The following is a 15,961-nucleotide window of genomic DNA, read 5'->3' as shown; positions in this document are numbered from 1 at the left end:
TCATAAATTCGAAATGTCCACAAAACAGTTGGAGAGCGTTTGAAGAGCCTCTGCCTCTTTGATGACAGCAGAAACTGGCCGACAGTTTGACAGGCTGACAGATAGATTCCACCTCAGATAGATAAAATTGATGGATGGATGGATGGATAGTGTGCAGTATGCAAGGGTATTTAGGTGGAAAGACATTTCCAATTAATTGCAGGCTTTTCTCATGTTTGTTTTTTTCTCCAAACCTTTGTTGTGAACCTCTGCAATGAATTTGGGATACTTTCTTGAAATAACTACTGTATAAACATGAAACATGGATCCAATTTCAAAGGGCTTCTTAAAAGCTGTAAAAATGCCTATTGAGCACCCATTATTTCTTTCTGGCAAACATGCCTCTTATTAACAATACATTAATGAAGACTTTTATCATTTAGTAGGCAGACATTGTCTCTGTTTCCTTTTGTGCATCAATTGTGGTGGCCTTTTTTTTTTTTGAATGCTGGCCTCTCCGGCAGAACAAGACCATACCTCAGTCGGCAGGCTGCCAATAATGTACATTAGCTTTCACAAAAAATCAAATCAGTGCATATAAACAAGACCCAACGTGAACCCGCTGAACTTCATTGTCCTAACTCTGGGCTTTTTTGGGTGTCTTTTCTTGTTTCCAAAAAGTTGGCTGACAAGTGAAACTACAGTGAATACAGTGACAGCTGCAGCAGCAGCAGTATATTAGGGAAAGACGTGAGGTCTTCATCTTAACAAATAAATGTCTAGATATTATATATATAATATACAGAATTGAAAAGAGTCTTAACAAATCGTTGCAGGATTAAAAAAGTAGTGTTTATACTGACATATCCAAACACATTAAAGCTGTGTTTAGTTTGTAGTTGCACAGTCCAAGTTGTGTTAGCAAGGTATCCCGATTCATTAGCCAACAGCTTAATCTACTCAGATAATGTTTTTTTGTTTTTTTTAAAGGTTTGTTTTATATATTAATGGTGCACAGTATTCACCAGATGGTGTGTAAATCAGTCAGTGTATCAGCAGGCTTGTACCGCTCTGGGATCAGTTAAAAACTCCCCTCATTTGAAATTCATTAACACAAAGCAAAAGTGCTGTTCAGAAAGCTGTTCTGAGGAGTACTACAGGATATTTCAGAAAGACCTTCACTTCAGCTAAAAGCCAAATTCATTATTCAGTACCAGAACAAGTGATTCCTTGAGTTCGTATAAATTCCCCTTATGGGTATGAGTTTCTTTTTTTTTTCCTTTTTTTTTGAGTACTGATATTTTATTGCACTGAGGAATTCACAGCAGTAGTTGGATAGTATGAACATGTAATTCAGGGCAGTAAGTTCTGTATGGACTGATGGCTTGGGGTCACTCTGAGTTGAAAAAACAGTGTTGTGCTGCTCCTAAATCTTACATTATTTGACCTTATACATGTGTTTGACTTGGTGACTTCAACTTGTCACCAAGGTGACATTATTTACTTTACTAACAAGTTTTTTGTCAAAACTGTGACATAATTTTCCAGAAAATTTGTCCAAAATTTTAAAATGTTTGCGCTGATTTATATCCATGATGCATTTTTTTCAGGATTTTATGATGAATAGAAAGTTCAAAAGAACAGCAATTATTTGAAATAGAAACTTACTTTTGTAACATTATCACAAGTATTAATTTCTTAAAAAAAGAAATGATCCCAAAAGGCTGAATGGTAGAAAAATGTAAATATCATTTCTTTAAATATTATTATTTCTGAAATCACATAGTAGTACATTGCTAAAAAGTTATATATCTATTTCTAGATTACTTCTATATGTAAGTACTTACTACTTCTATATAAATATTTACGGAGCCAGTAAAAATGGTGGCAGGACAAAAACAGTAGAAAAACTCATAATTACTGTCATGTTATGTACTTGAGTTGGGAGATTAACAGTAAATTAATAGTAATCATTTGATGAGGTTTGCTTGATCAGTAAATAGTTTGCTATACCTGAAATGAAAAGCATTACTACATGCATGATTCTTGTCAGTCCCGTTGTTGTTATCGTCCACTATCTGTTTTTCACCCTTCTTCTTCCTTTTTCCGCCCTCTATGTGGGTGGCCTTTGCTGAGTCCACACAGTCCTGATCCTTCATCACTGTGTGACAATTAACTAGAGATCGTTTTCATATCGTCCAGGAAAACAAGGGCCGTAAAATGTTTTGTCAGCTCCAGAGTGGCACAAAATTACATGGCCATTTCATCCTCCAGGTGCAAGCCTAGTTTGGCTCCAATAGAGGCAGGCAATCACTCATTGTGACCAGTGAAAGCAGCCCCAATCAAAGTGGTGTCTGGCTAAAAGAGGCAGGCTTCCTAATGAGAGCTCTTCAGTGTGGCAGGGGAATGTGCTGTAATATCTGATCTCAGCCAAAGAACAGCCGCTATAGATCACCGCTGCTATAGTATGGAGAGTGATTAAACAGCATGGCCTCGGAGAACCTCCATACTGTTTTCATTTTCAATTTTATCAATATGATTGTCACACAGCAACAAGACAAAGTGTTGTAAAAGAACACATGACCTAAAAATGTATGCTGCATTTCCTCAGCATGTAGCCTACAGGATATGCAAATGTCATTTTATCTTGTGCATAATTTAAAAGCTGTTGCATGCATACATGGAGTTAGTTTCTGTTGAAAATAACCAGGCACTAAAGCAGAGACTTCAGAATAGCTATAGGGATTTTCATCAAGTATCTATTCACAAGCAAGACATTTTGTGTTAGACATCTGTTTTTGTGCGGTGTCTTGTTGTTTTCCTGTAGTAATCTGAAGAGATTGTGTCTTACCTACTTGAAGGTCAATATTGCAAGAATTTCACATTTGTAGCTGTCATGGATTTCCAGCAGCATGTTTCTCTTTCATTGATACACAGCGTATAGTAAGCACCACTTGATGGATCTCTTGGGTTGAGTTGCGGTATGACCAAACAGCTGTGGTTTGGTAAATTATACGATTGAGGTTGTGTTGTTGTTTTATTTAGCCATGTGAACTCTGATTTTGATTTTAAATGACAAATTATTTCCACTCCTTTGAAGTAATTAAGTTTTTAGATCATCATTCTCCTAAACACTTCCAGCAGCGAGCAGCTGCACAGAGGGCTTAGCATTATGAGTTGCATCTCTTTGATTTCTTTTGAAGGTATACAGCGAATACTATAAAATGATTTTTTTTTTTCAGCATCTGGGCTGAAAGAGAGGAGTACCTTCAGAAAGACTGGTTTCACTGAGGAGTATGTGTGTGCTCCTCTATAGAGCTCAATTACAAGCACCAGAAAAGACAGACTTATATATCGCACTCTTCTGCGTAGCTTGTTTCAAAGTCCAGCTGCATTGAAGTGCAGACCACATTGCACAAAAAATCATACCAGTTTTCATTCCATATTTTATATGCTAGATGACATTTCTTTATAGTCTGTGCAAAGACATTTTCATAATTCACACTTCAGATTAGCATGTCGAAAACAACAACAACTGACTTTAAAGTCAGGCTTTAATTTTGACTTGAAATAACATTAATACTCTACACCTCTCCTATGATACACATGTTTTTAATTTCTGAATTCAAGTTAATTTTATGAATCTTTTTCTTTTTTTCTCTCTCTCTTTTTTTGTGAGACAAAGTCAGAATGTCAAAGTGATACAACTGCTAAAATTATAAAATTATGATATAGGTAAAAAGAAGAGCAATTTGGCATATTTTTTTTAATCATTTTTTAGAAAAACATTTGAAATGCTTTACTTATTAATACTTGAAAAATGGTTGACAACCAAATAAATGCCATGTGGTACAACCAACAAACTCATACAGAAATATTCAGAAAAAAAGCAATAAAATTACATCATAAGAGAGGACCCCTGCAGACCCTCATGATAGTGTCAATGTTTGTTTTTTTGTTTTTTTATAAGACATTTGAAGGTAGTTAAGTTTGTAAGATGTTATGTATATAGTTTATATATTTATGAATTAATAATTTGTAAAAGAAAAAAATGATTTGAAAATGATCAAGATGTGTGTACTCTCATGTGATACTGTTCATTTTGGTTACACTTTATTTCGATGGTTCACTTTAGACATTCTATTAACTAAAAGTAACTTTGCAGCTACATGTCAGCTGACTCTCATTAGAGTATTAGTAGACTGTTAGGTTAGGGTAACAGATGCAAAGTTACTTAGTTACTAGAATGTCTAAAGTGGAGCATCGAAATAAAGTGTTTCCTTAATTTTTACTTGATTACTCCACAGGACATTTTTAAAGTCATTAAAATGTAACTTTTCAGTTAAACTTCATTTTAAGGTGTCTTTGTTTTGCTGAAATCGTTCATTTAAGTAGTGAGTAATATTAAGTAACTGCATGTACTTACTATAGGGTTAGGATTTTTGTTTTATTTGGTTTATGCTTAATTTATTGTCATTAATAAAGTAACTACTTGTAACATATGGAACAATGACACTGTAAAATAAAGTGTTACCAACTTTTCATGAGAATAGTATAAACATGTTTCAAAACCAAAATGAAACTTTCACGAATACAAAGAGTACATTTGTAAGATCTCAAACATTTGTTATAAAAATTTGTAAAAAACACGTCTCGAGACTTTGCAGGTTTTTTGTTGTTGTTGTTGTTTTTCATTCCACTGCTTATGACTGAATGTGTTCTGTGTGAATGGCCCTTTATATGTCATTAACCCATACGGTAATTTGGGGGAAAAAAGAAGAAAAAAAACTCTGGATAGATGAAAACCTACGAGGTTAGAAACTAACCCATTATGATTTCTGGAAGTGAAACTGGTCATATTTATACCCAGAGGTTTGAGCTGCTTTAGTGTCTGGTTACTGTCTTGTTTAACTGCCAGTGTGCTTCCTGAACATTGTCAGTGTTGCACGCTCCCACCCTATTGACTTAAGAGTGAAGGGCTCGTAGCTACAGTGTTTTCCCACACTACTGTGGGGTATCCCGCATGGGAATAGCGATGATGTCATGAGCTACCACAAATTCCAGCACAGAGGCTTGAAAAATGTTGTTATCGTCCTTAAACACGACAACAGGAAGGTGCTGTGACAGATTGCAACATCTGAATTGTTTATCGTGACTATAAAATTTCATTTGAACGCTGATTTCGTTTCCAGCATTTCATGTACTTTGATATAAAACGAGTTTATTTTTAAGAATGATCTCCTCTGTGTTTTAAGTGATGCACAAAAGCTCCAGTTGCTCAAATAAATGATTATGATTTCACAAACAAACAGCCTCGCCGCAAGTTCGTATTGATGGCTAAATTGATACTTGCTCGATTTAACGGGCAAAATATCCTTTCCTCGTTGTGGAAGCCGAGCCAACGGTCTACCTCAGGAGTCACTGTGGCTGTTAAGGATAGCAGCAGTACTCTTTTAGCTTTGCTCTGCCTCTCCACAACAAACATGTCTTAGAAAAACACAGCCACAAGACCACATTGTGGGCCAAGATCTTCCAGCTCCTGCCTTTGGGGGTTGGCTCAGACTCCGCATGCAGTTCTAGCAAAGTGTCCTCTGGCACTCAGCAGTTCTCACACCACTGAGGCTCTCTGACCCATATTTGACTGTTTGGGAAGTCTGCAGCTGGAGGAGCTTGTGGGGTTTTAGAGCCTCATGGTGGAGCTGATTGAGTCGAATATACCTGAACCAGCTGTGAGGCTTTCCGCACACTGCGCAATCCCTCCAAGTTTGTGTTCCTGCAGGCGGGAAGTTAAAGCGGTGTAAAGGATCTGAGAAGCATATGTGCAGACAGAGGTTTTCTAGGGTTGATCTGAGTCGCGATTAAAATGTTTTCGTTAACCCGAGCCCCATAAGCGGCTGGGTCGATAGCAGGAAGATTTAAAGACTGGTAATGCAGACAGATGGGCGTATCGTCCGGAGAAAAGTACCGTACCACCCCCTCTGCCTCCCCAATTGATCATGCGCTCCCTTAACCGCCATTCTCCATTGCTCTATTCTTGGCATTTCATTGTGAGGTGAAGATAAATAAGAGAGGAAATGCATTTTACTCAATGGCCGTTCCATGCATGGCCTAAAACGCAATTGCCCTCGTGCTTTACAGCAGGACAGCAATTGGAGAAATGTAATATGAAGATTGTACAAAGTAACATTTCTCTTTAACAACGCTAAATGTGACTAGCACATAGCAGGCACATAAACATACAGTAGACATCTATCGTCACATGACTATACCTGCATCATCGTATTCAAATACCTTCATTATCACAGTCCATACTACAATGCGAAAACAACAGCATTTTATAATGTATCAACTTGGGAAAGCTTCTTCAAAACACTGTGTGGACAGAAGGCCAAATGTAGAGAAAAAAAGTTGTTTTCAAATGTATCCGGATCAGTGTAGATCCCGGCACAGATGATGACTGGAGCTTTGCTTTGCGCTGTTTCAGCTGAGTCTTGCGCTCTGAGTCTTGTACCTGAAGGGTTGTATTACAGTCATGACGAGTGCCGAGTACAGCACGCTTTGTACTCTACATAGGGTCACATTACAACAGCCATCCTTTCTTAGCATCTAATTGTTGGTGCTTGAGGATGAAAGGAGAAAGGACTAGACACTAGAACACTAGAACTGTCCCATAAACACTCATTCAAAAGCAATTTTCCATCTCTCAGCTGTAAATATTTAAACTGTGTTAATATCTTAACAAACATAGGTCAAGGTAAGCAGATTGCTATTAAAGGTTTGATAAAGTCATTTATTATTTATTACATTATAAATGTTTTACTGTCATTTTTTTTATATCAATTTAATGTGTCCTCAACTATACCTGAATAAAAGTGTTTCAAATGTGTATGCAAAAATGAATATATAAGGCCCCACAACATTTTATTCAACTACATTTTTAGGAATGCAGGCTTCCATAAACCACCCCATAATTTGCAAGTTTAAAAACATATTAATAGCTCTTGTTTATGTGTTCCAGGGACTTAAAGTCTGATGAAACGTACACCTACCATGTGCTGACAGTATCTAGAAGAGCAGAGAGTGAACCATCTCCACCTCTCTCTCACCAGCTGGGCTCACCCTACTGTGGAGATGGACTCATCCAAAAGTCAGTTCACTCTCTTTACTCTCACTGCATATGCAGTGCTTACACACTTTTTTTTTTTTTTCAAGTCTATGGAGTAACATATACATACATTTATTTGAAACAAAAAATTTGCTGCAATATAGCAGTGATGTTAATTGTGTGATGTAACTCTTTAAATTACTTAAATGTGTTTGCCTTTCAGATATCTTGGAGAGCAATGTGATGACATGAACTTCGCTAATGGAGATGGCTGCTCAAACCAGTGCAAGAAAGAGCCGTTATTCAACTGTGTTGGTATGTGACCATCAACTATGGGTAGAAATGTTAAAGGAATAGTCCATAAACTTTGTCTTTTTTTAGCCTCTTGTCAGTCCAACTGACTTAAAATATATGTTTGTTTTTTTTATTTCTGGGGAAAACAAAGACGCACAGCTCTTTTCTATTAAGTGAAGCTCAAAGACGTTCAGGTTTCAGTATGTATCTCAAACAAAGCTATGTTATGGCTTCAGAACACTTTTAGTTTTTCCCCCCCTTGTTTTGGGAACTTGACAGACGTGGTCAGACAGTTCTATAACTGTCATTGTATCGAAAAGAGCTGCATAACAATTCTTCAAAATACCTCATTTTGCATACGACAAAAAAAACAAAAAAAAACAAACAAACATATGGGTTTAGACATAAGGCTGAGTAAATAATGACCGAATTTTCGTTTTGGGGTGAAATATTCTTTTAATGCTTATTTATTTATCACTATTTCAACAAGAAAGTACAATAAAGTAGATGTATAATAAAGTATATAAAGCGTAGCATCAGTTTGATTGATGTTTGCTCCAGCAGCATTTAGCTGTATTGCTCATTACTTCTCAGTGCTCTATTGATGTCAGTTCTGCCCGGGTGTCCTGCCATCAATCTCATGGCTTTAGCCTGTCATCAGTGTCACATAGTGTCCTACACTGACAATGTGTGAAAGACCAAGAAGTTCTGTCGTACTATCTCTTTATAGCACAAAACTTGTTAGCTGGTTGTGATGTTAATGGAGTGCTTTAAGTTGTGAGCTAATCAGTTCTGTCAAAACAATTGGCCGCATAATTGGACCCTCTTACAGACATTTAAGTCCCCTCACAAAAGACTTTACTCTTTGCTGTAGAGCTCTAAGATCTGCCTAACGAGCACTAGCGGACCTTTGTGGCACTTCCTGTTAGCAGTAATGCAACAATCCCCTTTTCTTCTAAACGTGTGGACAGAAAACTGGAGTGGAGTAAAAAAAGACAGAGAGAAGAAAAGAGACGGCAAAGAAGGACAGATAAGAAGGGCTTTTGAAGTTCGCTGTTGAATGTAGCTAACATTCATCTAGCTGAAGTCTTGTCTGACCTCTAGGACACCTCTAGAAGTCTGAGGTTGCACTACTACCCGACAGTGCTTAATTGGCAGTTCCGGCTTTTTTGGGGGGGGGAGGTATGTAGGTTCAATGAGTTCGCATCTTTGGCTGCCTTAAAGAAACAGTTGACACAAAATGAAATTTTGTCATTTACATCAAAAAAAAAGAAGAAAAAAAAAAGAAAAGAAAAAAAGACATAAATTGCATGAGTTAATGTTGTTGTAGTTGTTATCTTTCAATTAATTGTATCCTGTTTACAAACATTGTCTGAATGATTTGTTTATAAATCAGACTGATCCGGTTCTTGAAGTCATCTCGCAACAGTTAACAGCTCACAGGATTAGAAAATATTCTGTGAATAACGACTTTTCAGTCTGTTTTAGTCTGTTCGTCACATCAAATTCGTTTTCTATCACATGGCTTCATAAAACTTGAAATATTGCTCATGAGTCACACCCCTCTCCCCATCCCACTCCCGGCTGTCTTCTAAAAGCAATTTAATCAATTATTGCTTTGATGCAAATCGATGTGAAATCGAAAATCGGATACATGAATCTGTGCACTCTGATTGTGGAGATAGATGCTTTGAGGTTTTTTTTTTTTTTTTTTTTTTTTTTTTGCTCGCGTCGTTGCGCGGATTTGTCCTGGAGCGCGTACTGTTTTCAGTGAAACACGCATTGTTTTCAGTGAAACACGTGATCAACGAAAAACGTAGCCTCACTTTCTTTCCAGTCACTCGAATGCTTCACTTTGCGTGTCGGATTGTTTGAACCCAGACCACTGCTGGGTTTATGGAAGTTCAAGTCCATTTACTAAAAATATTTATAAGCCTATATTACATCATCAGTAACAGTAAACAGTATAAAAGCCATAAAATAATTAGAGCACAGTTTACTTGCCTCAAACAACTCTGTTAGTAAATAGTATTATTATAATTATCGTTGCTGTTACATTTAATTTATTGCCACACTTTAATATGTGAATTATATGATCAGAAAACTTAACATGTAGCATTGTCAGGCTTTTATTTGTGCTTAATGGATAAAACAACGGAGTTGAGCTCTTGGGTTTATGGCTGCTATAAATTTGACCTGCCACAAGATGGCACTGTTTTCGACACTCTTGATGCTTCGAATCTTTTCCCGAAACAATCAGAGAAAAGCTTCAAAGATTTAAGAGGCTTCATTTCTCCATCCCTACTCAATAGTTTTAGGCCTTTTTGTAAATGTTTCAATCATGATTAGTTGTTTTCGAGGGCTTTTACTCATTTTGAGCCAATTATCTGTAATGTCATTTTTCGTGTATGGAAAAAGCGCCAATGAAACCAAACTAAACTAGCCCATCAGATTTATTTTCACCCATCCCCCACCCATGCACGCACATTGCACAAATTTGACTTTACAACACACAAACGCACACCTTAATTTGATCCTCATTCTCTCTTGCTTTCTCAATGTCATGAGTATACACAGATAGATTAATAATCAATTTAAAAAGAATGTAAAAAATAAAAACGCCATTAGTTACCGCCCTCTCATGGTACGCACAAACGTACTGCTGCAGGTGCCACTGGGTCCAGGTTTATATTGGTTAGAGCTGGTATCGTGCTGGTCAAGCATAATTGTGCTGTTCTCAAGCTAAACTGAGCTGGCAAAATCCCATGCTGGTCCCAGTATGCAAAACAAATCTTCTGCTGGTGACCAGCAATGCTGCATTTTTAGTAGGGCATGGATACATTTTATGACTCTTTGAAGCTTGAAATCTTCAGTCTATGAAATGTGTATTGTCTATGATATTGTCGAGTTTCACTCACTTTTCAAAAATTAACAAAACCAAATACAATTGATTTAATGACCCCATATATTCTGGCTGGATACTCTCGCATACTCTCTAAATAGGTACTTATTTTAAATAAGTAATTACTTCGCAACTGCTACAAAAATACAGTCCATGTAGTATAAATGTGTGTAGTATTATGAATGTAATTCAAACATAATAAATTCTCCATGTTGTCACTGTCATGTGAACTACCAGTTGCTTCACTGCCATTCACAAATCGTCTCCCGTGGCCTCATGGGATAGTAAAGTGCCCATCGTATGAACACTTCACAATCTTGGCCGTTAGTAGTAGGTCAACCAGTGCATTATAAAAAAAAACACTTTTGCTTTCCATTAAAAAAAAAAAAAAAAAGTAGCTATACATGTTTGGAACGGCATGAGGGTGAGTCAATGAAGAATTTTTGGTTTTGGCTGAACTATCACTTTAAATAATAGCCACTGACTTTCAGCACATTCTACTTGCTTTTCTACATCTTTGTGTGGAAAGTTGGAGCTCTCTATGTCACTTTCAACAACGTCTCAATTTTTGGTTGGTTGCTTTGTCCAAAATAGCAGAACGCTTGACAGAAATAAAATGTCTTATCTCAGCTTCTCAGCTAATGCGACTCGCATTTATGTTGAACGAACCCCAAGACAAACCTCTGATCAAGCAGAAGGGCAAAGATCTATGGTTACGTCAGCCTTACGCTTATATTTTCCAGCATTGTTTTTAACGTGTCACGCGAACCGTACGCAGTAACACATTGTTATTACAGTTCTTTTTTAGTACAGGAAGTGATGTGACAAGGTGCAGCATGGATCTTACTGCCCTTTATACATAGTAGCTTCCTTTGAATGATGTACTGTGGCTGCTGTGCGCCTGAGGATGCCTATAACTTTACATAGTCTGTCCTTGTTAATATTCTTTGGAGCCTGCTGGGGAAAGAGTGTTTGATTTGATAAGTGAACATCTTGCAAACATGTTTCCTGACTGCTGTTAGCATTGATTGACACCTAGTAGCTGTTGATTACAAGGATGGCTGGACTGAACAGGTGACAGAACGGTGCAGTTAAAAGCATGTTCCCTTAGTGTCAGCTATACTCGTTCAAATTTTGCTGACACCTCTGGGCCTGGGCGAAGGCAGGGATGGGACATATCATGGGATATATCAGGGCACAAAACAAAGAACAAACAACACAAAACAATATTTTGAAAGGGTAGACCTCTTATTAAAAAGACTTTCACCTGATAATGGCAGTGGGATTTTAATTGAGTGGATCAGTTTGCTGTGTCTCGGCTGCTGATACATGAAGTACAGTCATAAAAGATAATCAATCTGTCATCATGAATGATGATTTATGACTGTCCTTGTTTGAAAGCCAGTAAAAAAATAGAGCATTTATTAACACTGTGAAGTAATGCCAAGTAAAACAATGAGTGCTCTAAACAATCTTTATGACAATCTAAAAAGAATGTCCTTTAATTAAATCAGCTGTTTTTTAATCCTAAGAGGAAAAATGTTTTACTCCTGTTATATTATCACCTCTTTAAAGTTATTATTAGTATTATTATTGCAATAATTGATTATTATCAAAATGATTTATTTATTTGCATATTATTTAGATTGCTGAAGTGTAATTTATTTAGCATTCCCTTTCAAATATTCAAATTAGCTTGAAGGTTGTTACTTTGTAGGCTACAGTATGTGAGATCATTTTAAAACTGCACTTTTAACATCAACATTTTAAACTGTTAAACTTACAACGCAAACTGGTTATTACTTACCCACACAAGTATTTATTTAAAAACATTTTTAAATGATTTATTTGCATATTATTTCAGAACCTTTTTTTGCTAAATAAAATCATCCCTTAATCGAAGGAACATAACAATGAAAAATAACTAGTGACTGTACCAAATTACAGTGTTTCAAAAAACAAAACAAACCAAAAAACAGCTAGGCTATTTCAAATCAAGTTTTTTTTTTTTTTTTTTTTTACGTAAAACTGTAGATAATTGTTTTGATGCAGATGAGTAGAGGGTTTTAGGTGGTCTGAAAATTTTGTTTCACAAGTCGTCCGCCACCTGAAAATGTCTGAGAACCACTGGGTTAAGGTTAAGGCTGAGGATGGGATTAACTGCTATACCAACTATAACAGTCTGCTGATCATTTGAAATGGGATTTTTATGCAGTGGTTCAGTATTGCTCTCATACCTGTTCATCTCTGCCTCTCTCCTCTGAAGATGAGCCCAGCTTGTGTTACTTCTACGACGGTGATGGTGTGTGTGAAGACTTTGAGCGGGAGGCGAGTGTAAGGGACTGTGGTCTCTATACCCCAAGCGGCTTCCTGGATCAATGGGCCACTGAGGTGCAGGTGTCCAATGAGGAGAAGATGCACTGTCCAGCAGAGGTGGCTGTTGGATATCCTGCAGTGACGAAGGTGAGACCACATACTTACTGTGTATGCTTAAAGATACACTGGCCTGGTTTCATAGACAGGGTTTAGATTAAACCAGGGTTAGGCCTGGACATTTAAATACATTTAAGTAGCTTGTATAAACATGCCTTAGATATAAACAAAACTGGTGTGCATCTTGAGACAAAACAATGGCACTGACATATTTTAAGATGTCAGTGCAAGTTGCTTGCCCGGGACTAGGCTGAAGCCACGTCTGTGAAACCGGGGGGTGAACTTTTACAAGCATACCTTCACATGTGCACATACTTTACACCCTGTAGGATGTGTTGAAGACCCCATAAAATGTTGATGGCATCAAAAAAAATTATTGTATCATGTATTTTATATACTACTGTAGTTTTTGAATTGACTTATTTTCTATATTTTTAATTGACTTTTATTTTATTTGAGTAAAATTTTTTGCTGTTTTGTTCTGTTTAAATATTACTATTTGTTTTGATATTTATTTTAGTACAGCTTTAGTTTCTAATTATTTCAAATTTGTATTATCTAGTAAAAAAAATATAATTTTTAAATTTAATATTATTTATTTTATTTTTTTTCTAGTTGTATTTCATTTAACAAGAAACTTATTATCGTTAACTAAAACAAAAAATATATAATTTTTTTTATTAAATTCAATACAACTGGAATTAATTAAAACTAAATATTATGCATCATTTTCCACTAAACAAATGAAGAATGAGAATGTCCCTCCAACTAATATCACCTGTAATTGACTAGCAAAAAGCAAATCATTATGCATGGCTGCAATGAAACTGAAGGATAATGGCTATTTAAAAAAAAAAAAAACTTCAAACTTCCTTTTTTAATAGGAAAACACATAAACACAGGAAAGGAAACCACTTTCTAAGTCATTTTATGGGGTCTTTCAAGGAGAAATGGTGCCTTATTGAAATGAGCAGTTATTATTTATGAACACAAGTGAACAGAAAAATCTCAGATCTAAAATATTGTGTTTATATTGACGATGAAGTCAGATTGAAATGTGCAGTTTTTCACAATAAATGGCTGAGAAGCACATTCTGTTAAGGAGAGATTTGAGATATTGCTCTAACCCTTCACACATGGAAGTAGTAAAGAATTGGCTCTTTCTGAAGGACGTCTAAACAACTGTGTTGTTTTACTCCCTGAATATTTCAACATGATACATTTGTAATTTTACAGTTTTATTGGCCACTTCTCCTCCTCCTCTCCCCCCTCTCGTGATGTTTGTGGAGCGCGAGTCTCCTGCGCCCGAAATCGTGCAAGCTCCTGAATTAATCATGTCACAAAACTATTCCTATCACGCTGTGCGCAACCTAAGGATTTATGGCACTGAGAAATGCCCATTTTTCACAGTTGAAAATGCGTATTGTGGCTCATAATGGGAAATGGTGGCACACAGGTTGCAATGACTTTGAATAGTTCGTTTTGCCAATAAACCTTTGTGTTGCGTTTGTACTTTCACTTCATAGTCTTGCAAGTTTTTTTTTAAATTAATGTAAATCCGTTCGAGTTGGAAACAGACTTGCAGCTTAAGTGAATCAGTTGGTGATCAATGTTAGCACCGAATCAGAATGACTAATTGCTTCTCCACTTGTTGTGTGGCACAGCAGCCAACAGAGTTTTAGTCCGAACTCGTCGGACTGCGTACAGTAGTGTACTTGAATCAATGGAAGGGTGGTGGTGGAATGGGGAACAGTGTCACTGAGGTTACTGTGGAGTGCTGAGAGAGATAGATAAAGAGAGAGAGAGAGAGAGAGAGAGAGAGGAATCTCAGGAGACTGGAAGAGCGAATCGAGGAGTGGAGAAACGAATATCCTCTCATTCTCTTTTTTGCACCTCATTTTTCCCTTTCTAAGTCTCTTTTAAGCATTACATCAGAATTCTCTAGTTTTGCAGCTAATTTTGTAACGGTTTCATTCAAATTTTATAAGGCATTTAGAGATGAAAAAGATTTTATGAATCCCCCTGCTCCAGTCAGCTCTCTCCCCGCAGAGCTGTCTTAGAGTATTGAATGAAGTGAATTGCCGGTCTCTCAATCTAATTCATGTAATATTACATCACCTCTAGATCTGTGAACTGTACGATGATTCCACTTTGAGAGACAAATTCATTTCTGTCTAGAAAGATTATGTCCATACGAAATGTAAGAACGGCTGGTGAAATGTTTTAAATTGTTCAAAAAAATTAAACGATGACACTAACAAAGAATGACCTGTATTAATATTGTTTTCCTACCCTGCAAAAATCTGCAAAAGTATCTTCACTTATTTTCAGCAAAAAAAATCTATATTCACAATTTATTTGAAAATCACAAACAATCTTCAAATATATCTCTAGTTTTGAGTTTATGCTTAAAACAAGAAAAAAAAAGTTTGTTATGGGGAAAGAAAAATAATTTCTCATTTAATGAAGCAAATCAGACAAATTAATTACAGAAAATAAAAAATGTCTGCTCCCGCATGCTGTTGCACATACACAAACATCGAACACATAATTAGTGGCATTCACTCTGTGAGGAAACGTGCGGCTCACCAGTGTCACCTAGCGTTGCAACACTGTCACCCCACAGTTGGGTTCAAGGGGTTCAGTGAGGTTCTCTGTCACATTATTCTACAGTGAAATGAAATACACTCGACATAATTCACTGTGAAACAGGGGCGAAAAGTTTAGAAGACTTCAACTAGGAATTAGCTGTTCAGTTAAAATGCCACTAGAAAGGCATTTAGATTTAGAAAATGAGCTAATAAAAAAAAAAAAGGTTTTTACATGAAAAATGTACATCTAAATCAGGACATAATGAAAATTAGGAAGAAAAATAAATAAATGAAATGAGTCACTAAACAAACCGTTACATAGAAGAGTACCTGGTGTTTATTTATTAAGTTTCTTTTTTTGCTCTGTCTTGAAATATATATATTTTTTAAAGTTGTGTTGAGCTTTTTTGTTGATATAATGTTGCCCTTAATGTCAGAAAACTGTTACCGGCAGTGTACAGAACTTTCATTTGGATCCAACATGGCCCTCCCTGTAAGCTTGTATGATTGGTGAACTTCAAAAATGTTCATGTGGGTAATTCTGAAACTCAACAGTTACTAGAGTTCTGGCCAGTTCTAATCCTATTGCGGTGTGCTCACAGTTCTCAGAAAAGAGGGTAGTAGGTCAGTTCACCCTGTTCACCCGGATTTCACTGG

The 15,961-nt window shown here is 36.5% G+C and overlaps 1 protein-coding gene across 3 annotated transcripts in view; it reads left to right on the top strand.

The window, feature by feature from the left end:
* Nucleotides 1-15,961, top strand: part of pappab (pregnancy-associated plasma protein A, pappalysin 1b) — a 109,257-nt gene that overhangs the window by 42,082 nt on the left and 51,214 nt on the right. For all 3 annotated transcript variants that reach the window (XM_082169727.1, XM_082169726.1, XM_082169728.1), the window contains exons 8-10: nucleotides 6,998-7,126; nucleotides 7,308-7,399; nucleotides 12,547-12,743. In XM_082169727.1, the coding sequence (XP_082025853.1) occupies nucleotides 6,998-7,126; nucleotides 7,308-7,399; nucleotides 12,547-12,743 (418 nt within the window). The remainder of the gene's footprint in view (nucleotides 1-6,997; nucleotides 7,127-7,307; nucleotides 7,400-12,546; nucleotides 12,744-15,961) is intronic.

Source organism: Leuciscus leuciscus (genome assembly GCF_965113295.1).
Source record: "Leuciscus leuciscus genome assembly, chromosome: 5".
Lineage (NCBI taxonomy): Eukaryota > Metazoa > Chordata > Actinopteri > Cypriniformes > Leuciscidae > Leuciscus > Leuciscus leuciscus.
The sequence above is the reverse complement of the archived record's forward strand: the minus strand, read 5'-3'. Positions and strand labels throughout refer to the sequence as shown.